Below are 26,102 nucleotides of genomic sequence, written 5' to 3' on the forward strand. Positions count from 1 at the left end.
CAGCCTAGTGGACGGGGTGAATTGTGGTTATTTAGGGTATCAACGTTTGTCATGTCCCGTTAGCAACTGAGTGTAACCAACCATGTTAAAAGTTTTCTGATTATGTAATGAACTCCTTTTTTGAGTAGTGATTTAATCAATGAATTTTATAAATATAGGGCAGAGAACGCTTCGTTCCTAGAAGACTGGCATCCTTCAACATCTGCAGTAAGATGCTGCAGATGTTCTATCAGATGGTTGTGGCGAGTGCCCTCTTCTACGCAGTGGTGTGCTGGGGAGGCAGCATTAAGAAGAAGGATGCCTCACGCCTGGACAAACTGGTGAGGAAGGCAGGCTCTATTGTTGGCATAGAGCTGGACGGTTTGACATCCGTAGCAGAGCAACGGGCACTCAGCAGGCTCCTATCAATTATGGAGAATCCACTACATCCACTAAACAGTGTCATCTCCAGACAGAGGAGCAGTTTCAACGACAGACTGCTGTCACTGTCCTGCTCCACTGACAGACTGAGAAGATCATTCCTCCCCCAAACTATGCGACTCTTCAATTCCACCAGAGGGGGTAAACGTTAACATTATTCAAGTTATTGTCTGTTTTTTAGCTGCATTTTTTTTTTATTACTCTTTAATTTAATATTTTTTGCTGCTGGAGTATGTGAATTTCCCCCTGGGATTAATAAAGTATCTATCTATCTATCTATCTATCTATCTATCTATCTATCTATCTATCTATCTATCTATCTATCTATCTATCTATCTATCTTTATAACATTTACTAATAAGATATGCTGTTGCCTCTTGCAAGATTTAGATAGAGAATAATGATTGACACTTTCTCCTGCATGTGTTTTATCATTTAAACGGGGGTATTCCCTTGGGGGGGGTGTCCGTTAAAATTTTTTTTTTCCCACAGCTGTTGAATCTCTCTTGGAGCCACCAAGTGGCATTCAGGCAGAGATCGGCATGTGCATCTCAAGAAAGGCTGAATGTTTTGGAAATGCTGGGCAACAATGAACACGTGTAAAAGATATCGATTTGACAGAGATGGAATAATATTTTTAAAACAAACCCTGTATGTTACTTGATCGTTCCATCTACATGAAGAAGCCCTGCATTGTCAGATGAAATTGAAGTATTGTTATCATTACACTTTTGTAGGCCACAGGCAGAAGGTAGCAACCAAGCATTTTCAGTGGCTTATGGTGCCCAGCCCCTGATCTTTCAGTCTCAGATATACACAAACAATCGCAGCAAGCCCTTGATCTTCTTGCCCATGGTGTGCCATTGTTCCTTTCTCAGTTCTTACTTATTCATATCATTTGAACAAATGACTGTTTTAATTAATATTAATAGCTAGTTTGGTAACTTTAAGACTATGATCATCATCCCCCTTCACTCCAATCATCATGAAGTATTTTGAGGGAGTGGTGCTGGCCCAGATTCAAAGCAACATACCAGACACCCTGGACCCCTGCAGTATGCCTACCGGCCCAACAGGTCCACCTCAGATGCCATCGTGGCCGCACTACATTATTCCCTCTCCCACCTGGAGAACAAAGACTCCTACATCAGGATGTTCTTTGTTGACTACAGCTCCGCATTTAACACGGTTATCCCCCATAAACTCACCCATAAAATGTCTGCACTTGGCCTGCACCCCACCCTCTGTGACTGGCTCTTAGACTTTCTGACTGGCAGGCCCCACTCTGTCAGGACTGGTAATAGGATTTCAGCCACCATTATCACAAACACAGGCACCCCAAAGGGATGCGTCCTCAGCCCCATCCTCTACACCCTGTTCACCCTGGACTGTGTCGCCTTCCACAAAGATAACATCATCCTAAAGTTCGCAGATGACACCGCAGTGATTGGATGCATCACTGGTGGGAGGGAGGTGGACAGTCTGGCGTCATGGTGTGAGGACAACAACCTCACCCTCAACACAGACAAGATGAAGGAGATGATAGTGGACATGAGGAAGGAGAGAAGACCTCACCGGCCACTGTTCATCCGAAGTCTTGAAGTGGAGAGGGTGAGCAGCATTAAATACCTGGGCGTCTACATCAGTGAAGACCTCACTTGGACACTTAACACCACACAGCTGGTCAAGAGGGCTCAACAGTGGCTGTACTTTCTGAGGAGGATGAGGATCTTTGGTATGTCGACTAAGATCCTCCACAACTTTTACAGCTGCATTGTTAAGAGCATCTTGACCAGCTGCGTCACCATGTGGTACAGCAACACTACTGTTATAATAATAATAATAATACATTTTATTTATATAGCGCCTTTCCCATGCTCAAGGCACTTACAGAATATAATAAAGAACGGTAGCGTATACAGTATATAGCATTGTACAAACCAGATAAATAAATAAAGAAGATTAAGACAGTGAATTCTGAAATGGACCGCAAACGCCTGCAGAGAGTGGTAAAGACTGCTGAGAAGATCACCAGGACCCCACTGCCCTCTCTGCAGAGCATCTACAACTGCAGAGTCCGCAGGAGAACTGCCTTGATCCTCAGGGACCCCACCCACTACAACACGAACTGTTCACACTTTTACCCTCAGGCAGGAGGAATAGAAGTATGAAAAACAGGACTTCCCCAAGGCCATTAGACTCCTAAATAACTGACTGGAGTTTATAACCGTGGTCAAACCTCATTCTATCTACCTCACACAACTGTATTTGACTTGTCCATCACACACCTACCTGCAGAATTACACTTTATACTTCTATTCTGTTTTTATACTTAATGCTGCCTCTGTTACTTATCCATATTACTAACCGAGAATGCTAAACCGGATGATGGACGCAGGCACATCCGGCCATGGGCCGTAGCTGCAAAAAGACGTACTGCGCCGGCGCAACAAACAGTCCGCGAGAGTCGGCTGAGGACCCGAGAAAGGCGGACAAAAGAGGGCGAGAGAGGCGGATGAGGGTCCGCGAGAGACGCAGGCGCAAAAAGAGTCCGACAAGAGCACAGAAAACAGGAGTGAGCACATACAGAAAGGAGTCACAAAAATGAGGCTCAACAAGCACCAAAATAAGGAAAAAAAACATTAAAGAGTACTCAAACGAGGGGAAAGCACGAAACACATTGCACACGAAACTAAACACACCAAAAAAAAAGGAACAGACGAGCGCACAATAGCAAGGCACGACCATACCCCCGCCACCCTACAGGCACGGGACGGGACACACACCAAGAGGGGGATTCAACAAGCCCATGGAAGACCAAAAAAAAGAACACAAAACCACCCCACAGACCCTACAAGCAAGGGACGGGACACACACAAAGAGGGGGATTCAAACAAGACACAGGAACACAAAAAGAAACAAAACGCTCGCGCAACAACAATCCTCACACCCCCCCCCCCCCCCTCACACACACACATCCATAAGAAGTGACACCCAAAGCCACATATTCGAAAGTGAACGTCAGCACCTTCACACTAGGCAGCATAGGTGTCGGCATAGGTGTATGTCCTTTCAATAAAGCACTATTAACCGTTCAACTGCAGAAAAGGATACATATTAACAGTGAGTGCGATCATCTTTATTACTTATCCATATTTCACATGCTGAGAAAGAAACAAGTCATGAATACACGCTCACGGGTACAAAACGATTCGGAAAGGATAACGGGAACAAACACACGTACACGAAAGAAACAAGAAAATAGACGACGGCGCATAAAACGCGCTTCTGAAACACCGGGATAGAAAATGTCAAGGATCGAAAAAAGGAAAGCACAAGTGACACCGTTACAGAGACGTGCCCAAATGGACAGACACAATGAACGTAGACGCATTCAGCGCGCGGGTCAAAATGCTGCATCGAAAGAAGCACGATTACAAACCGAAAGAGCTCGCGTGTCAGACAGTTGGCTGACAACGCCTTCAATAATGAGTCCACTATTGAGGAAAATTCATTGGGATTAATGAATGTTATTTGCAATCATTGTCATTCACTTAACTTCCCAGAAGAAACAACTGGCAATACAAATAATGAATTTACACGTTGTTGTCAAAAGGGGAAAATTAGACTGCCTCCTTTACATATAATCACCACGGACCAAGTGTCATTGAAACAAAACCAGAATAAAGCACGGTCAGAAATTAAAGACAGAGTAGAAAGGAAAGTAAAACGTCATAAACAGGTTGAACAAGGGGACCACGCACATGGACAGCAGGTTACAGATAATGAAGACATAATTCAAAAGCTTGAAAAACATGAGCTCAACTGACCACAGATACAAACTGAAACGAGAAAAACTACGGGGTCCGCAGTAGTCCACAATGCACCACGTAATAGTACGGACGAAGCTCTGTATTACCGGTGGAGGACTCCAGAATGATACGGGCAAACGCTCCGTATTAAACGTGCGTCATCCGGACACGTAGCTGCCCAGCGGGCACGGGTTCAAAACGCCGGGGGTAGGCGAGCGAAGCGAGCAGGGGGCGAAGCCCCCTTGTTACCTATCTATCTACTTATTATTTATGTTTATCTTTATACGTTGGTTTTGGCATTTGGTGTTAACAGGGAACTGTGTTTCCTTACTGTGCACATGACAATAAACTTTAAACTTGAACTTATTTCAGTTCCTTTCATAGGATAATATTATGTAGTAGCGGTACATTTCAGTGTCTTTTATGTCTGTAGTACTAGGGAGTTGTACCGTGTTAGCCATTATGAATGTAGTGAGAAGTTAAGCAATATGACACCTTTTATTGACTAATAGTAAACTAAAATGATTACAATATGCAAGCTTTTGAGGCATCTTGATTACATTTTACCTGAAGAAGGGGCCTGAGCTGCCTTGAAAGCTTACATATTGTAATCTTTTTAGTTTTAGCCAATAAAAGGTGTCATTTTGCTTGACTTCTCACTACATTCATAGGATCATATTGATATTGATTTTATGCTAGTATTGGTCATTTGGTATTAAAAGATATTTTCAAATGCTTATTATTGGGTACTACTCTATTCGATATAGTCTAAAAAATATTTTTTTTTAGAAAATTGAACAACAATTAGCCACAGACCATCTACCACTAACACCCATCAGTCGATGGAATTTTCTCAACTCTTGAATTGGACTCCATTTCAGTTCCTTTTCTCCTTTCTTAGGGTAATACTGACGCTGATTTTAAGCTAATGTTGCTAATTTTGCATTACACATTTTAAATTACTAATCACTGGATACTAATCTGTTGGATATACAGTACTGTGCAAAAGTTTTAGACAGGTGTGAAAAAATGCTGTAAACAAAGAATGCTTTCAAAAATGGAAGTGTTAATCATTTATTTTCACCAATCAACAAAATGCAGTGAATGAACAAAAGAGAAATCTAAACCAAATCAATATTTGGTGTGACCACCCTTTGCTTTCAAAACAGCATCAATTCTTCTAGGTACACTTGCACACAGATTTTGAAGGAACTCGGCTGGTAGGTTGTTCCAAACATCTTGGAGAACTAACCACAGATCTTCTGTGGATGTAGGCTTCCTCACATCCTTCTGTCTCTTCATGTAATCCCAGACACACTCGATGATGTTGAGATCAGGGCTCTGTGGGGGCCATACCATCACTTCCAGGACTTCTTGTTCTTCTTTATGCTGAAGATAGTTCTTAATGACTTTGGCTGTATGTTTGAGGTCGTTGTCCTGCTGCAGAATAAATTTTGGGCCAATCATACACCTCCCTGATGGTATTGCATGATAGATAAGTATCTGCCTGTATTTCTCAGCATTGAGAACACCATTAATCCTGACCAAATCTCCAACTCCATTTGCAGAAATGCAGCCCCAAACGTTCAAGGAACCTCCACCATGCTTCACTGTTGCCTGCAGACACTCATTATTGTACCGCTCTCCAGCCCTTCAACGAACAAACTGCCTTCTGCTACAGCCAAATATTTCAAATTTTGACTCATCAGTCCAGAGCACCTGCTGCCATTTTTCTGCACTCCAATTGCTATGTTTTCGTGCATACTTGATTCGCTTGGCCTTGTTTCCATGTCAGAGGTATGGCTTTTTGACTGCAACTCTTCCATGAAGACCACTTCTGGCCAGACTTCTCCGGACAGTAGATGGGTGTACCTGGGTCCCACTGGTTTCTGCCAGTTCTGAGCTGATGGCACTGCTGGACATCTTCCGATTTCGAAGGGTAATAAGCTTGTTGTGTCTTTCATCTGCTGCACTAAGTTTCCTTGGCCGACCACTGCGTCTACGATCCTCAACGTTGCCCGTTTCTTTGTGCTTCTTCAAAAGAGCTTGAACAGCACATCTTGAAACCCCAGTCTGCTTTGAAATCTTTGTCTGGGAGAGACCTTGCTGATGCAGTAGAACTACCTTGTGTCTTTTTGCTGTGCTCAATCTTACCATGACATGAAACTGTCTTCCACAAACCTCACCTTGGTAGCAGAGTTTGGCTGTTCCTCACCCAGTTTTAAGCCTCCTACACAGCTGTTTCTGTTTCAGTTAATGACTGTGTTTCAACCTACGTGTGACATTGATGATCATTAGCACCTGTTTGATATAATTGGTTGATCAAACACCTGACTAGAATCCTACAAAATCCCTGACTTTGTGCAAGTGTACTTATGAGAATTGATGCTGGTTTGAAGGCAAAAGGAAGTAACACCAAATATTGATTTGATTTAGATTTCTCTTTTGTTCGCTCACTTTGCATTTTGTAAATTGATAACAATAAACAATCATTATTTATATTTCTGAAAGCATTCTTTGTTTACAGCATTTTTTCACACCTGCCTAAAACTTTTGCACAGTAGTGTACTTTCAAACATGTTATGTTTAAGAAAATTGAACAACAGTTAGTCACAAGACCCTCCACCACTAACAAACATCAGTCGCTGCCATTTTCACGTCATGTGAATTGTAGTCTGCTGTTTATGAAAGCCATTGAGCCACCACAAGCCTCTCTGTTCTGCGTTTTGAACTCCATTGTAAAGTGCTGTTAAAAAGCACACATTTAATGTTGTCTGCCAATACATGCAAATAAAAATGTGAAATGCCCAAACTTTCACATCAGTTAACTTAGCCAGCAAACACACCTGCGTGTTATGCCATGCTGACTTTGTCTACCTTGTTAGTTTTACTTGAGCCTCTAATTTCATTGCCTGTTGTCTCTTTTTCTGAAGGGTCTCCCAGTTAACTTACCAGTTTGTTTCTTTTTCTTCGTGTGTCTTCTGAAGATCACAGTGACCAGCAGCAAAAACAACATCGTCAACCCCAGCAGAGCACAGAGGAGGATCACTAGAGTCAAACAAAGGGGGAGGAAAAGTCAGTTCATCAGTTGTGCTTCACTGTTCTCTTTCAAATCACGTATTGAAGCTATGGTGAGAGTAGCAGAAATGGATGTTTTTGTTTTTCTTCAAGCTTCTTTACTGTTTTCAGGTGAAGGTGTTCATCTCATAAACTTCCATAAACTCTTAAAGCTCACAAATAACATTTACTATTTGTGTTTTTAATTGATGCAACAACAAAAAAAAAAAATACCCATTAAACCCATTAAGAGCTGTGGCAGAGGCGCTATATAGGCGTCGACCCGACACAGACTGACAACAGAGGCACGTAAAAATGAAACAAAAGATTTATTTTCTTTAGCCGTGGGGCACATCTTCCCCGTGTCCCACAGGGCCCTACACAGTCCCCAAAACACACACCAAAAGAAAACACCCAAAAACCACACTCTTCTTTCTCCACTATTCCCAGGCAGCTTTGTCCTCCTCCTCCCGACTCTGGTGCCTCAAGTAGTGGCTGCAGGCTCTTCTTATAGCCCACCCGGAAGTGCTTCAGGTGATAATGAACCTAATTCTGGCTGCACTTCCCGGTGTGGCTGCACTCCAGCCCACACTATCTCGTTAAGCCATGCAGCTCTTCCCGGTGGTGGCCACAGAGCCCAACAGGGCTGAGCCCTGAAGTCCCACACCCCGATGTTAACCAGGGGGGCTGCCACCACGCGTTCCGGGCGACATAGTATGCATCCCATGGCTGCTCCCCCGGTCCCAATGTCAAAGGGGCGTCCCAGCACCCATTAAAAAAAGTAAAAGGTACAGTACGTACAGGAAATTCAGAGTAAGACAATGAAAAAAAACAAAATGAAAAGCACTAAACAAAAATGCAACTCCTGGGGGAAAGTCAGCCTTTGTGGGCTACCAAAATTTGTGCTTCTTTCAGCATCTCTCTGTGAATTCTAAAGTTGTCCAGGAAAAAAAAAAAGTTCTTAATAGTGGCAGAGCAAATGCAACTCTGGGTTTGGATTGGCACACCTTATGCTGGCCATCCTTATTCAAACCCACTTAATGCAGTCATGAAGGCTGGAGTGCATCACATTAATACGGCTTACAAAATACAAACCAACCTTGCATGGAGTGTTGGAGTGGCCAATAAATAAGAATGGAGAAGTCTTACAAAAAAAACTCAACATGGGGTAAAATAGCATGATCTGTCCATTCTTCTTCTTCTTTCAGCTGCTCCCGTTAGGGGTCGCCACAGTGGATCATCTTCTTCCATATCCTCATGTCCTCTGTATCTTGTTCTGTTACACCCATCACCTGCACGTCCTCTCTCACCACATTCATAAACCTTCTCTTAGGCCTTCCTCTATTCTTCTTCCCTGGTAGCTCTATCCTTAGCACCCTTCTCCCAATATCCCCAGTATCTATCCTCAGCACATGTCCAAACCAAAGCAATTTCGCCTCTCTGACTTTGTCTCCTAACTATCCAATTTGAGCTGACCCTCTAATGTCCTCCTTTCTAATCCTGTCCATCCTCGTCACACCCAATACAAATCTTATCATCTTTAACTCTGCTACCTCTAGCTCTGTCTCCTACTTTCTGGTTAGTGCCACCGTCTCCAACCCATATAACATAGCTGGTCTCACTACCATCCTGTAGACCTTCCATTTCACTCTTGCTGATATCCATCTGTCACAAATCACTCCTGACACTCTTCTCCACCCATTCCACCCTGCCTGCACTCTCTTTTCCACTTCTCTTCCACAATCGCCATTACTCTGTACTGTTGATCCCAAGTATTTAAACTCCTCTACCTTTGCCAACTCTACTCCCTCATCCTCACCATTCCACTGACCTCCCTCTCATTTACACACATGTATTCTGTCTTGGTGGTCCTACTGACCTTCATTCCTCTCATCTCTAGAGCAGATGTCCACCTCTCCAGTGTCTCCTCAACCTGCTCCCTACTCTCGCTACAGATCACAATGTCATCAGCAAACATCATAGTCCACGGGGACTCCTGTCTAATCTTGTCTGTCAACCTATCCATCACCATTGCAAATAAGAAAGGGCTGAGAGCCGATCCCTGATGTAATCCCACCTCCACCTTGAATGCATCCATAACTCCTACCACAGACCTCACCACAGTCACACTTCCCTCATACATATCCTGTACAACTCTTACATACTTCTCTGCCACTCCCGACTTCCTCATACAATACCACAGCTCCTCTCGAGGCACCCTGTCATATGCTTTCTCCAGGTCCACAAAGACGCAATGCAACTCCTGGCCTTCTCTAAACTTCTCCATCAACATCCTCAGAGCAAACATCACATCTGTGATGCTCTTTCCTGTCATGACACCACACTGCTGCTCACTAATCATCAGCTCTCTTCTTAACTGAGCTTCCACTACTCTGTCCCATAACTTCATGCTGTGGCTCATCAATTTTATCCACCTGTAGTTACTATAGACCTGCACATCCCCCTTATTCTTAAAGGAGGGGGAGGGGGGGGTGTTAATAGGAATCTGTCCAATTAAAACAGCCCAAAAAGACACCAGAGCATCCACATTCTTGTCATTATTATGAACTCCATGTATTTCTAACTGGGTTTAAGAAACAGTCTCTGTGTCTCTAATACTGGCTGTTACCTATTGCTTTTCCGTTTCTAGTTGCTTCTGTTTTGGATTTAGTCTCAGATTCCATTGTGGGCATCAGTGTGGTCTGCAAACCTACTAGAAAGGAAAAGCACCACTAGTTAGGTTTTATTACAGTTCATGAACAATCAGTCTTCATTTCATGATAAGTTCTCAAACTGTTTTTTGTTACAGACCAACAAAATGAACTCAATATGAATCCTCACCTGGCAAGCTGAAAAGAGGCCTTGTGGTTAACACTTCTTCCGTTTCTCTGGTGACACTTTGTAGGACAGTGAAAGCAGATGTAGAGGAAAGATCTGCAAAATTGAAATCAGTTCTTTTTACAAAGATCATCCTTAACTTGCAGATGTGGATATGCAGTGCCCTCCATAATTTTTGATTTTTCTTTGATTTACCCCTCTGCTCCACAGTTTTAAATGATTAAAGTGTGTTTAAAGTACATTGCAGACTTCCAATTAATGGGACTTGCATACATTTTTGTCTCAACATGCAAAAATGATAACACTTTTTCTACACAGTCCCCCCATTTCAGGGCACCATAATGTTTGGGACACAGCAATGTCAGGTCTATTAAAGTCATCATATTTAGGACTTTCTTGCATATCCCTTGCATGTAATGACTGATTGAAGTCTGCGAGTCATAGACATCACCAGGTCCTGAGGATCTTCTCTGGTGATGCTCTGTCAAGCCTCTAATTCAGCTATCTTCAGCTCCTGCTTGTTTCGGGGGCTTGTCCCCTTAAGGTTTCTGCTGTTTTATTGGACTGGCTTGGCCATTCAAATATTTGCCATTTTTAGCTTTGAAAAACTCCTGTGTTGTGTTAGCAGCATGTTTAGATCATTATCTTATTGTAAGATGCTCCGTTCAATGAGTTTGGAGGCTTTTACTGAAATATGAGCAGATCAGATGTTTCTATACATTGTGCCACAATCGTCAGCATTTCCATCATCAATAAATAGAAGTGTGCCAGGTCCTGTGACAGCCATACATGTCCAAGCCATTACACCCCCACCACCATGTCTAACAGATGAGGTGGTCTGCTTTGGATCAGGGGCAGTTCCTTTCGTCTCTCTCCACACTTTGTTCTTGTCATCATTCTGATTCAGGTTCATCTTTGTGTTGTCCGTTCACAATACCTTCTCCTAGTATTCTGCAGGCTCTTTTAAGTCCTTTTTCTCAGACTGTAATCAGGCCATCCTGTTCTTCTGGCTAACTAATGGTTTGCATCTTGAGGTGTGGCCTCTGAATTTCTGTTCATGAAGTCTTCTGCAGATTGTCGTCTCTGACACATCTATATCTGCGTCCAGAAGTCTGTTTCTGATCTGTCAGACAGACGTTTGGGGCTTTTTCTTTATTATACTGGGGATCTTCTGTCATCAGCACTGGAGGTCTTCCATGGGCTTACCAGTCCCTTTGTGATTACTGAGCTCACAGTATGTTCTTTCTTCTTCATGACATTCCAGACAGTTGAGTTTGGTCATCCTAAGCTTTTACTGATATCTCGAATGGTTTTATTCTTGTTTTGTGGCTTCATAATGACTTCTACAGAGTCCAAATGGTATAAGCAAGCCAAGGTATCTTACAAAGCAATGAAACAAACCTGAGGAGACTCAGGTATGCAAATCCCCTTAAATGAAAGTCTGCAATGTGCACTTTAATTGTGTGAATTTGATCTGTAATTTTAAACTATCTGTAATTTTATAACTATGCATTATTGAATGCACTATACTTCAGATGAGGCTCCTGAAATAGCCCTGCCTGAGTTACACAACAGTTATAAATGTGTCACGTCTCAGTACACCATAAGATGATACCACAGCATTGATCTGCTTAACACCACAGGCTGGTGTAATTTAAGCCCCAGCCATTAATTTCAAGATGAGGCATTGAGTATAGCTGCAAGCAAATGAAGGTGACTAAAACTGGCTAATGGCAACCATGAGTCATAGTATGAGAGCCGAAATTTCCGCCACAAGCTGGTGTTTAAAGGCAATTTAGGCGCCCAGCTATTTAAATCAGTTCAAGTTCAAGTTCAGGTGAACATTGTAAAATAAACAACTTAATTCAATTATTGATATTTAAAGGTGATTAAAACTGAGTGATGGGGTCAATGAGTCACAGGATAAGAGGCAAAATTTCCACTCTGCAAATATAAGTTTGTGCCATTGGTTTAGCTGGTATTATGGTGCCCCTGAAGGTTTAGATCGTTGGACATTCAATACTTGTGGGGTGTTAAGATGAGCGTACTTTGAGATGTTTTAGTGCCTCATCTAAAGTTGGTTTCTACCTTACATTTGATGCTGCTGGGATAAGCTTCAAGCCCCCAATGACTCCATATTGGAATAAGTACATGTACAAAAATGAATGTTAACCATAAAAACAGTATGCTCACTACGAGCATTTAATGTTATCATTTCATCCTAAGGTCATCTAATATCTGACTTATGCAGAGGTGCAAATAGGGATTTTGCAGAATATGATGTGAATAAGGGTGCCCAACCACTTGGGGGCTCCAAGAATGTCTGTACATATAGGTCTGTCTATGGAGGACAAAGGGGAAATGCCACCACTCAGTCCTGGACCAATGTGAAAAATTGGCTGAAAGTCCATGGTGGTTGGATTTGAGTCTGCGTAAGGCTACAGTCTACTAAGGCTACATTCAGACCACAGTTAAAAATGGTGCAATTCAGATATTTTTGCTGTCATCTGATTTTTTTATTTTAACTGTTCAAGTTAGTTTTGTAAGCAATTCAAATCCAATATGACTATGTCTCAATATACAGTAGAGTCTCGCTTATCCAACATTCTGTATTATCCGACGTCCCTCCGCAAAAAAAAAAAAAACTCATCAATCGGCAACAAGAACTGCAAGTTGTGAGCATGAGCGTAGTCTATTTTTTGTTGCTAAGTTCATTTTTTCAGTTAAATTTTTCTGTTGTTTTGTTGTAAAACATAATTACAGTGGATTACAGCGTGTGTGTGTGCATCTCTCTCATGCTCATGTATGTGTCTGCGTGCGTCTCTCTTGCGCTTGCGTGCGTGTGCATGCGTACGTGCATCTCTCTCGCGTGTGTGTGTGTCTGTCTGTGTCTCTCTCTCGTGCTCTCTCTCTAATGCTGCACATGAAATGCACAGGGAGAGACTGAACACGTGCAGAAATCATCGGCGCTCACAAACCGAAAGGGAAACTGGCTTGTTCCTATACCGAGTGTGCGGTCGTGCACAGAGGCAAAAGTTTGGTGAACTTTTTGGTCATAACCCGATTTCTACGTGTTCAGAGATGTTCGTGAACTGAGGTTCCACTGTATTAGGCTCGTAATGTGTAAAATTATAACATAGTTTGACGTTTAATAGGCGTTTTCTTAACACCTCCCATTATCCAACATTTTAACTTATCCGACATTCTGCCGGCCTGTTTATGTCGGATAAGCGAGACTCTACTGTATATCCTGAGTCTATAAAATTAATGAAAATGAATTCATCAGACAGAAAAAACAAATAGATAACCAAGAATGCAAACAACATGTAAACTGCTGACATGGTTGCTGACTTGATAGATAGATAGATAGATAGATAGATAGATAGATAGATAGATAGATAGATAGATAGATAGATAGATAGATAGATAGATAGATAGATAGATAGATAGATAGATAGATAGATAGATAGATAGATAGATAGATAGATAGATAGATAGATAGATAGATAGATAGATACTTTATTAATCCCCAAGGGGAAATTCACATACTCCAGCAGCAGCATACTGATAAAAACAATATTAATTAAAGAGTAATAAAAATGCACTGCAAGTTAAAAAATCCAAGGTGGAGAGTGCAAGGCAGGTATAACAGACAATCACATTGTATAATGTTAACATTAACCCCCCCCCCCCCCCTCCCCCAGATGGAACTGAAGAGTTGCATAGTGTGGAGGAGGAACGATCAGTCTGTCAGTGGAGCAGGACAGTGACAGCAGTCTGTCGCTGAAGCTGCTCCTCTGTCTGGAGATGATCCTGTTTAGTGGATGCAGTGGATTCTCCATGATTGACAGGAGCCTGCTCGGCGCCCGTCGCTCTGCCATGGATGTCAAACTGTCCAGCTCCGTGCCTACAATAGAGCCTGCCTTCCTCACCACTTTGTCCAGGCGTGAGGCATCCCTCTTCTTTATGCTGCCTCCCCAGCACACCACCGCGTAGAAGAGGGCGCTCGCCACAACCGTCTGATAGAACATCTGCAGCATCTTATTGCAGATGTTGAAGGATGCCAGCCTTCTAAGGAAGTATAGACTTGAGATTGTTTACAGGACTAAACTTCAATGAATTCTTGGGCTCTCAAGTGCTCAAAGATGCTCTGAATGGAATCATCATTGTCAAAACATTTACAGTACATAGACACATGAGAACTCGAGAGAAGTGCCATGACTGGTGGGAACAAGATGTGGAGGGGTTTAATGCAAAAGAGAGGTTGATAATTTTAGAATGTTGAGGGTGACAACTTGACTGCAAGACTCGCTCAGAATAATAAACATTTGAGATACGATATTCCAGAAAATATTTAGCAATTGGGCTATATTGGTTTCATATTTGTCTAAAATAATCAAATCCATGTTATGCAAATGAAAAGGAAAACGACCTTTTAGCAGCTATATAAACAGAATTAATGTTGGATAGCTCACAATTTAAACACAAGCACAAGGTAACTTACAATGATGTTTACAACATACACAGATCAGTCACAACATTAAAACTCCCTGCCTAATATGATGTAGGCCCCACTCGTCCCATCAAACCAGCTCTGATCCGTCAAGACATGAACTCCACAAGACCTCTCAAAGTGTCCTGTGGTATCTGGCATCAAGATGTTAGCAACAGATCCTTTAAGTCCTGAAAGTTGCAAGGTGGGCTTCCATGGATAGGACTTGTTTTTCCAGCACATTCCACAGATGCTCGATCAGATTGAGATCTGGGGAATTTGGAGGCCAAGTCCACACCTTGAACTATTTGTCACATTCCTCAAAACTATTCTTGAACAATTTTTGCAGTGTGGATGAACACATTTTCTGGCTGAAAGAGGACACTGACCTCGGGCAATACCGTTGCCATGAAGTGGTGTATGTACAATACAATACAATACAATTTATTTTTGTATAGCCAAAAATCACACATGACGTGCCGCAATGGGCTTTAACAGGCCCTGCCTCTTGACAGCCCCCCAACCTTGACTCTCTAAGAAGACAAGAAAAAACTCCCAAAAAAAACCCTTGTAGGGAAAAAAATGGAAGAAACCTTAGAAAAGGCAGTTCAAAGAGAGACCTCTTTCCACGTAGGTTGGACATGCAGGTAACTTACAGTGATGTTCACAACATACACAGATCAGTCACAACATTAAAACTCCCTGCCTAATATGGTGTAGGCCCCACTCGTCCCACCAAACCAGCTCTGATCCATCAAGACATGGACTCCACAAGACCTCTCAAAGTTTCCTGCGGTATCTGGCACTAAAACGTTAGTAGCAGATCTTTTAATTCCTGGAAATTGTGAGGTGGGGCCTCCATGGATAGGATTTGTAATTCCAGTATATTCCTCAGATATTTTTATTGGTTTGAGATCTGGGGAAGCTTGAGACCAAGTCAATACCCTGAACTCTTTGTTGTGTTCTTTAAACCATTCCTGAGCAAGTTTTGCAGTGTGACAAGGCACATTATCCTGCTGAACATGACCACGGTCTACAACAATCTTTAGGTAGGTGGTCCATGTCAAAGTAATATCCTCATGAATGACAGGACCCAAGGTCTCCCAGCAGAACATTACCCATTCACATTAGGTATTTATGCCAAGAAGGCTTAAAGGGAACTTAAAAGACATCTGTTCAGGTAGGCATTGAACTGACAATCTTACACTTTCTCTCCATTCACCCTCTCTGTCTAGGTGCTCATGGTGACACCTGGTATCTCAAATTATGCTATTTGGTCATAATAATATTCACTGGGGTTTCTTTCTTTTTATTTTTCTTCTTTGTTCAGACCAAAGTGTGTGTATTTATTTATTTATGTACTTACTTACTTCTCTGCCTATTTATGTATTTATTCATATATAGAGGCCCTGTTGAAAGCCAAATTTCCCCCTGAGGACAAATAGATAGATAGATCGATCGATCGATCGATCTATCTATCTATCTATCTATCTATCTATCTATCTATCTATCTATCTATCTATCTATCTATCTATCTATCTATCTATCTATCTATCTATCTATCTATCTATCTATCTATCTATCTATCTATCTATCTATCGTAACAATAGTAAGAAGAATGTCCCTAGACATACTATTAATGATCTTATTGTACTGCATACCTATTAAAATAAACTTGAACTTGAAACATATCCAAATCCTAGCAGCTAAATCGTGAACAGGATCATTATGTCTTCAAACAATGACTAAAAATAATTTCAGGGTCATGATTTGTATTTACCTGGAATGTAATGATTCATTTATTTTTCATTCCAATATTCTACCATATCTGTGTCCATTTCCCAGCAGCAGGTGCAAGGCTGGAACCAGCCTTAGTGGAGGGGGTCTGCCCACCACAGGGCACACTCCTATATAAACTTACGCTTTCTTATGTGACTTATTACATACTGATTTATTTTCTGTCTAGAAATGAAAAAGTGATTGAAGCCAATAGTCACTTGAACTCACCTTTCAGGATTTCAATGTGGACCTCTATGTATTCATCCAGAGAAAGCATTATATCAATTCCACAGTAATATTTCCCAGTGTCAGACAGAGAGGCATTTGTTAGTGTTATTTTTATCAAACATTCAGAAGCGTAATCAAAAATAGACATTCTTCCTCCAGACGTCAAGGTTTCTGGTTTATTGCTGTGGACAATGACATCACTGTTACTGTTACAGGGGGAATGGCAGACATACTTATTCTTCATCTTGTGCTTGCAGTTGTATTTGCATTGAAACTCTAGTTGTCCACCTTCTGGGGCTCTGAAAACTGGAGACAGGTTGACAAAACTAAAACCTACAGAACAAAATAAAACAAAAAATATATTTACTGGTTCACAACATGGACAGCTGACTATTGTAATAAGGTACAATAAAACAAATGGCATCAACAATAAGATTCATCAGCAAAAAGAAAACCTTTTACATCACAACTTTAGCCAGTTAACAAAGTTTAGAGCCTTAAAGTCAAGATTAAAATTTATAAAGTAGATATTTTACAGAAAGCATATTCTGCGTTTCAGAACTCATCTAGGATCACTATTAATTTAACGGTACATTTTTCCATTACCACTCCATTTTTTTTACTCTAGTTATTCTTCATTAACGCTTCAGTTTCTGATATCTGAGCCAGCTCTGACACTTGAGGGCATGTGTGACTCAGCAACAGATTTTCCATCAAAATTATTACTGAAGAAATTAATTAAAAACATAAACATAAACATAGAGGATTGAAGATGAGTAGGAAGAAGATTGGGATTCAGAAATTAGCCTGCAGGGAGAGCTTTTGAAAAGAATGGATAAATTTAAAAATTTGGATCAGTGGTAGCCCAAGATGGAATGGATCTATCTATCTATCTATCTATCTATCTATCTATCTATCTATCTATCTATCTATCTATCTATCTATCTATCTATCTATCTATCTATCTATCTATCTATCTATCTATCTATCTATCTATTATATAGTGCTTTTCATATCTATCTATCTATCTATCTATTGTGGACCTCCGGGACACCTACAACTGACCTAACCTGACACAGACAGGCAGACACAAGTTCCAGTCCAACACACAAGTTTATTTACAGCTTTATCTGCTCCTCACAGCACAGTACCTAAGCACAATACACATCTCAGTCCTTTTACTCTTCTTCTGTTCTCCTCCTCTATTGTCCCATTCTTCCACCTAAATTCCCTATCAGGCATGCTTCATCCACTTCCTCCCGAATCTGGCTTCCCAAATGGAGTGAGGCAACTCCTTTTATTTGGGTCCAGGGAGTGTTCCATGTGGCTTGTCAGTATTCCCTGGAATCACTCCCAGGTGTGGTGGAAGTCCACTATAGGGCTCTGTAGCTCCCCCTGTCAGCCCCCACAGAACCCAACATGGCTGTGCCAAACTCCAATCTCCAGCGTGCCCTGTGGGAATCTGAGGTGCTGAAGCTGCCCAGGAGGGCTGCCCTCTAGCGTCCCGAGGAGGTACTGCCTCACCGATCCTCTATCCCCTGGTCCTTCCATTCTGTGACCGCCCATTACACTATCATATCTATCTATCTATCTATCTATCTGTCTATAGATAAAGCAGCCTCTATTGGTCAGGAGGAATCATCACAAATGATTTCCTTGGCCTGCTGTGTTTAATGCTTTTGGTTCTCATCTGGTAGCAATTCTCAAATACCCCACACATGCAGTAAAGTATACTCCATCCTGAATTTACTTACAGTATGTTGTCTTAGCTATGGCCAGCTACTATGCATGTCTTCATGGCCTTGTAGACTTTAACTTTTCTTATGTACTGGCCTAACCTTCATGCAGTCCCATCTCTTACCAAACCCCACAATGCTATTCTTTCACCACTGTGTCCTCTGCATGATTTCATTACCATCACAATAAAAATTTTTGTCTATCGGATGAATGTGATAGTTCATATTTGCTTTGTATTTATAGCCATTTATTTTGTCCTATCTAGGGAATCCATGGACCTAAACCTTGCCAAGAAATTCACTCTATGCCATAACAAAGCTATCGTGTTTGCCCAATTCAAGATTAGTTGTGTTCTTTGTACAGCAGCTAGAAAGAACATTAGAGAAGTTCTGACAAGAACAGGCCATTTAGCCCAACACATTCGTCCTTCCTGTTCATCCCAATTGTCCAAAATAATATCAAGTCAAGATCTGAAGCTCTGTAAAGTCTTACATTCCACCACACTACTTGGCATATGCAAATATAATATGAAACTAATGAAACTTAACATTCAGGGACCCTAAACCTGGAGGGACCCCAGAAGTAATTTCAGGCCATATTGCTTGAAGATTTTAGGTGTCTACCGTATGAGAAGGGGATTTAAAAAGACAATAATATTAATAGTATTATGAAATTCATCCATCCATCCATCCATTGTCTCCCGCTTATCCGAGGTCGGGTCGCGGGGGCAGCAGCTTGAGCAGAGATGCCCAGACTTCCCTCTCCCCGGCCACTTCTTCTAGCTCTTCCGGGAGAATCCCAAGGCATTCCCAGGCCAGTCGAGAGACATAGTCCCTCCAGCGTGTCCTGGGTCTTCCCCGGGGCCTCCTCCCGGTTAGACGTGCCCGGAACACCTCACCAGGGAGGCGTCCAGGAGGCATCCTGATCAGATGCCCGAGCCACCTCATCTGACTCCTCTCGATGCGGAGGAGCAGCGGCTCTACTCTGAGCCCCTCCCGGATGACTGAGCTTCTCACAATTCAGTATAATATTTTTAATTTAAATCTGAGATGTGGTGGTTAAATGTTTAAATATTTTGTGGTGTTGAACAACCCCATTGATGGAGATTACCAGCTGTTATCCAGACCTCATTGTTGGTTGCAAAGGGGCCCTCAAAGCAATTCAAGCTTCAGGACCCCAAAAATGTAGGTCTGCTGCTGCTTCTTGGTCATTTATTCCATGTGTCTATGGTTGCTTGAATGAAGAAAAGCTTTCATATATCTATGCAAAATTTCCCCCTAACAAGTTTCCAACAAGTTTCCAACCCTCATGTTCTTGTTGCAGGATTTATTTTAGTTCATATCCACTGTATTAATTCATTTTATAATGTTAAACACTTCAGACATGTCATGTATTCATCTCCATTTTCTTAAATTGAAACGTTCAATTCCTTTGACCTCTCCTCATAGCTCATACTTGTCAGTCCCAGTTTCAGCTTTATTGCTCTTCCCTGAACTTTCTCTAGTGATGTTATGCCTCTTTTGTAATATGGAGACCATAATTGAACACAATACTCCAGGTGAGGCCTCACTAGTGTATCATATGACTTAAGCATAACCTCCCTTGACTTGTACTTAATAACCTATTTGTATTCTTGATCATTTCTGACAACTGTTTGACTTTAGACAGTGATAAGACCACTATGTCTCCAAGGTTCTTCTCACAAGGGGCACTTCCAATTTCGAGACCTCCCATGGTGTATATAAAGCTAACATTTCTAATTCCCACATTTAATACTTTATATTTACATACATTAAATTTCATCTGCCGCAAGTCTGCCCAAGTCTGTATGCTCTCCAGGCCCCTCTAAAGTTATTTAGCTGATTATTTCTATTTAGTTTGGTATCACCTGCAAACTTAATCAGCTTATTGATTATAATCTTCTCTAGATCATTTATGTATGTTAAAGAGCGACAGCCCAAACACTGACCCCTGGGGGAACACCGCTTTTAAAATCACCTGATTCACTCACTATAACCCTTTGCTTGCAGTGTCTGAGGCCCACCTGAATTCCCACATGTATTAGTTTGATTGCTAAACTTTCATGTGGTACCTTTTCAAAGCCTTCTCAAAACCAAGATAAATAATATTATACTCACATCATGTCACATTCTTTTGTTGCTTCCACACAAATATCCATCTTTTAGTGAAAAGTGACCGTCCTTGTCTGAACCCATGTTGCGTATCGTTTAAAGTTTTTCTTTGGAAATATTGTCAGCTTGTCCTCGTACTTTATTAAATTCTCATTTACACATAATTATACATCCATCCATCCATTATCCAACCCGCTATATCCTAACTACAGGGTCACGGGGGTCTGCTGGAGCCAATTACCAGCCAACATAGGGCACAAGGCAGGAAACAAACCCCGGGCAGGGTGCCAGCCCACCGCAGGGCAGACACACACACACACACACACACACACCAAGTACACACTAGGGACAATTTAGGATCGCCAATGCACCTAACCTGCATGTCTTTGGACTGTGGGAGGAAACCGGAGCACCCCACGCAGACATGGGGAGAACATGCAAACACCACATAGGGAGGACCCGGGAACCTAACCCAGGTCTCCTTACTGTGAGGCAGCAGCACTACCACTGCACCACCGTGCTGCCCCCTTCATAATCAAATCATAATCAAAATTATAAGATACCAGTAACAGTGCACTGCACGATAACACGTAGTGAATACACTTGACTTGGGCATGAAGGCAGGAAACAAACCGCAAGCAGGGTGCCAACCCACCGTAGACATAATTATACATTTCTTACTTTATTATTTATTTAAAAAAAAAATGTCATTTGCATGAAATTTGGTTCGGTGAAGCTCATGCAAATAAAAAATCAACACAAACATGGTGTAAAAACAAGAGGTAAAAGTATCCATGATTTAGCAACTGACCACCAACAACCAATTTAAAAGAAACACAGCTGGTTAAATGTATTGGACTACTGAAAACAAACCTTAAAGTTGGATTAGTTTAGGTTAGGTTAGGGTAGATTAGATTAGATCAGATCAGATTAGATTAGATTAGATTTGTTCACACAAACACAAATACAGAGGAAAGATGCTGAAGTTAACACGTAGGCCAAGGAAATATACTGCTCAAAAAATTAAAGAAACACTTTGAAAACACATCAGATCTCAATGGGAAAAAAAATCCTGCTGGATATCTCTGCTGATAAGGACTGATATGGTAATGTGTTAGGAACAAAAGGATGCCACATCGTTTGACAGAAATGAAGATTATCAACCTACAGAGGGCTGAATTCAAAGACACTCCGAAAATCAAAGTGAAAAAATAATGCAGCAGGCAGGTTTGTCCATTTGGCCGAAATTTCATTGCAGCAACTCCAAATCGTACGCAGTAGTTTGTATGGCCCCCACATTCTTGTATTCATGCCTGACAACATTTGGGGGCATGCTCCTAATGAGACGACGGATGGTGTCCTGGGGTATCTCCTACCAGATCTGGACCAGGGCATCACTGAGCTCCTTGACAGTCTGAGGTGCAACCTGGCGGCGTCAGATGGACCAAAACATAATGTCCCACCCAGAGGTGTTCTATTGGATTGGGGTCAGGTGAGTGAGTGGGGGGCAGTCAATGTTATCAATTCCTTCATCCTCCATGAACTGCCTGCATACTCTCATTACATGAGGCCAGGGATTGCCGTGCACCAGGAGGAACCCAGGACCAACTGCACCAGCATAGGGTCTGACAATGGGTTCAAGGATTTCATCCTGATACCTAATGGCAGTCAAGGTGCCATTGTCCAGCCTGTAGAGGTCTGTACATCCCTCCATGGATATGCCTCTCCAGACCATCACTGACCCCCCACCAAACCGGTCATGCTGAATGAAGTTACAGGCAGCATAACATTCTCCACGGCTTCTCCAGACCTTTCACGTCTGTGCTCAGGGTGAACCTGCTCTCATCTGTGAAAAGCACAGGGCATCAGTGGTGGACCTGCCAATCCTGGTATTCTATGGCAAATGCCAATCGAGCTCCAGGTGCCGGGAAGTGAGCAGAGGACCCACTAAGGGATCTTGAGCCCTCAGGTCACCCTCATATAGTCTGTTTCTGATTGTTTCATCAGAGACATTCACACCAGTGGCCTGCCTGTCGAAGGTTATTTTGTAGGCTCTGCCAGTGCTCATCTTGTTACTCCTTGCCCCAAGGAGCAGATACCGGTGGGTTCTGCTGATGGGTTAAGGACCTTCTACGGCCCTGTCCAGCTTTCCTAGAATAACTGCTTGTCTGTCTCTTGGAATCTCCTCCATGCCCTTGAGAATGTGCTGGGAGACACAGAAAACCTTCTGGCAGTGCCATGTATTGATGTGCCTGCCATCCTGGAGAAGTTCGACTACCTGTGCCAGCTCTGTAGGGTCCAGGTATCGCCTCATGCTACCAGTAGTGACACTGACCGTAGCCAAATGCAAATTGAGTGACAAAACAGATGAGGAGGGAGAAATGTCAGTGGCCTCCCTCCACCTGTTACACCATTCCTGTTTTGGGGGTCATCTGATTGTTGCCCCTCTAGTTCACCTGTTCATTAAACTGATTAGCAAGCTCCTCTGCTTCTTAAGTAACCAGACCAACAGCCCAGAAGCTTCATTGAGCTGATGCTATACTCTCATTAAAAAGTGTGCCTTAAATTTTTTTGAGCTGTTTATTTTTAAATTATTCTATTACAGGTACTGTGGCTAGTATAGAATAAAAAAGGATAAATGTCTGTGTGTCTGTCAGTTTGTCTGTTCACTTGCTATGTCTTGCATATCGCATATAACAGATATATGCATTTCAGGTAGATAGATAGATAGATAGATAGATAGATAGATAGATAGATAGATAGATAGATAGATAGATAGATAGATAGATAGATAGATAGATAGATAGATAGATAGATAGATAGATAGATAGATAGTACATTATTAAGATGAGACATGATATATTTGTATTAGCAGTTGTAAAAACAAGACAGACAATCATAAAGGGTCAGGAGTATATCGGAGGCAAACTCTGTATATTTAAAGGCACAAAAAGGTAAAAAAAATGTGTTAAGAGCATAATGTTGAGACTTCTTGCTAGCCTAACAGAGTCTGTCCAAGATGGCTACATTTCCATTTTGATGGTTTCTGGGAGGAAGAGGTGGGTCCTGGTGGAATGACCCCAGAAGTGATGTCACAGTTGGAGGCACATCAATCTTCCTTTTCAGCTAACTGTTATTGTTCTATAGATAGATAGATAGATAGATAGATAGATAGATAGATAGATAGATAGATAGATAGATAGATAGATAGATAGATAGATAGATAGATAGATAGATAGATAGATAGATAGATAGATATGAAAGGCACTATATAACAGGAATGCCATCTGAATGTCTCTCACATAACGTCAAAGAATCCTCCATTCCAGACCACGAATTCCTAATTATAAAAAATTGGGCTCCATAGATACATGGATAGCCAGATAGATATGAAAGGCACTATATAATACACAGATAGATAGATAGATACTGTATGAAATTTTGGCTTTCTACAGAAGCTCTTTAAATAAATCAATACATAAATAGGTAGATAAGTAAGTAAATAAATAAATAAATATATACTCACACTTTGGCCTGTATGATGTAAGGCATATTTAGTGAACAGAGATTCATTAATGTACAATGTGATCAAAACAGGCAAACTTATTATGGAACCTTTAAGTCTGTTTTAATAATTGGATGTTTTGCTGGGCGGCACGGTGGCACAATGGGTAGTGCTGCTGCCTCGCAGTTGTGAGACCAGAGGTTCGCTTCCCGGGTCCTCCCTGCGTGGAGTTTGCATGTTCTCCCCGTGTCTGCGTGGGTTTCCTCCGGGTGCTCCGGTTTCCTCCCACAGTCCAAAGACATGCAGGTTAGGTGGATTGGTGATTCTAAATTGGCCCTAGTGTGTGCTTGGTGTGTGGGTGTGTGTCCTGCGGTGGGTTGGCACCCTGCCCGGGATTGGTTCCCTGCCTTGTTCCCTGTGTTGGCTGGGATTGGCTCCAGCAGACCCCCGTGACCCTGTGTTCGGATTCAGCGGGTTGGAAAATGGATGGATGGATGGATGTTTTGCTGTTCAATAATAATAATACTAATAATACTTGTAATAATGATAATAATAACAATAATAATAATAATAGAGGACTATTCATTGCATCTACAGTTTTGCAGAGATTGTGATAAATCTACAAACTGGCAACAGGTAAAGAACATCAGCACTTTAGAACAATTTTGTGGAAAACAAGCTACTTTGCTACTTCTATTTGCCTAATTTTTCCAAACTTAAACTTGAGGTGATTTTTTTAAACTCCCTAAAGTCCTTCTCTCTTCCACACTACTTGGAAACTTCTTGATTGTGTATATGGTTCTTTGTGTAAAGAGTAATGACCTTCTAGTGTTGTCCAGTGACGCATCTCATCTCTCTTCCTCCTCTCGTTGGATATTTTAGCCCACGGGTGTCCAACTCCAATCCTGCAGGGCTGCAGTGGCTGCAGATTTTCATTCTAACAATCTTCTTAATTAGTGACCAGTTTTTGGTGCTAATTAACTTCTTTTCTCTTAATTTTAATTAACTTGACTTAGACTGCCTGCATTTCATCTACAGTGACTGTGATCTAATTGGAACACTGCAATATAAATTCGAGCAGCTCATAGTATTTATTATTCAGAAGCTAGGACTACAGTTTTAGAATCATAGTAAAGTGTGTTATTACTACAAACAACATTCCACACATTTCACCGTATAATACTGAGCACACAATACAAACACTTTAAAGTTGCAAAAAAATAAATATATAAATAAAACATCAAGATGCTACACTGGAAGATCTAAGCCCATTATGTGACTTTGCTGAAATCTCTGCTGAAACTCAAGAGGAGACACTTGTGAGAATATCCTGATATTTTGTCTCAGAAGAAAACTCTGAGAAGCAGAAGACACAAAAACATGTCTCCATTTTATTTCTTTTTGATCTCATTGTTGTCTAAGAGAAACCAAAATGATATGCAATAGATCTCTTTTTTTGGAAAGAGGTCTGCTGAATAAATAATAACTTGACTGATCAGTTCTACTAAAGTCCAGTTCTTTAGAGTAGATCCACATACCTGTAATGAGCAGACTGAGAATTCGTAGAGCCAACTTCATTTTCCCACCTTCCACCTTGATCTGAGTGTCTTAGTTTCCAGAAGCTCTTCAGAAGACAAGGAAAAACATGAAGGCTTCCTTCTGTCTCGCACAGCAGCTTTGTGCTTTGTACTTCTAGAGGTGGGCTGCCCACTTCCTGTTCAAAAGATGCCAGAAGCAGAGAGTCGTTCTTTGTTTTGAAGTTGCCCACCCACTGAGGGATGTAAGACTCACATATGACAGATTCTGTTATCTAATGTGTGATCTGTCCCACACCCAGATGTTCATATCAAGCGACTATAAGCGCTGTCTGCTTTTTGACAGGTGTGCTTATCCTACAGCTTTTTATTGAAGAGTCAGTAGTATACACTTTTTATTTCTTTACAAATATACAGGTGCTGGTTATAAAATTAGAATATCATGACAAAGTTGATTTATTTCAGTAATTCCATTCAAAAAGTGAAACTTGTATATTAGATTCATTCATTACACACAGACTGATGTATTTCAAATGTTTATTTCTTTTAATGTTGATGATTATAACT

At 41.5% G+C, this 26,102-nt stretch overlaps 1 protein-coding gene across 1 annotated transcript in view; it reads right to left on the reverse strand.

Moving 5' to 3' along the window:
- The window catches only part of LOC114647804 (CMRF35-like molecule 9), a 38,274-nt gene extending 12,580 nt beyond the window's left edge, over nucleotides 1-25,694 (reverse strand). The window contains exons 1-5 of the mRNA XM_028796449.2: nucleotides 25,539-25,694; nucleotides 16,627-16,959; nucleotides 10,131-10,223; nucleotides 9,919-10,002; nucleotides 7,185-7,280 (exon numbers count right to left, since the gene is read on the reverse strand). Of these exons, the coding sequence (XP_028652282.2) occupies nucleotides 7,185-7,280; nucleotides 9,919-10,002; nucleotides 10,131-10,223; nucleotides 16,627-16,959; nucleotides 25,539-25,578 (646 nt within the window). The 5' untranslated portion in view covers nucleotides 25,579-25,694. The remainder of the gene's footprint in view (nucleotides 1-7,184; nucleotides 7,281-9,918; nucleotides 10,003-10,130; nucleotides 10,224-16,626; nucleotides 16,960-25,538) is intronic.
- Between the last annotated feature and the right edge of the window lie 408 nt (nucleotides 25,695-26,102).

Source organism: Erpetoichthys calabaricus, chromosome 3, assembly GCF_900747795.2.
Source record: "Erpetoichthys calabaricus chromosome 3, fErpCal1.3, whole genome shotgun sequence".
Classification (NCBI taxonomy): Eukaryota; Metazoa; Chordata; class Cladistia; order Polypteriformes; family Polypteridae; genus Erpetoichthys; species Erpetoichthys calabaricus.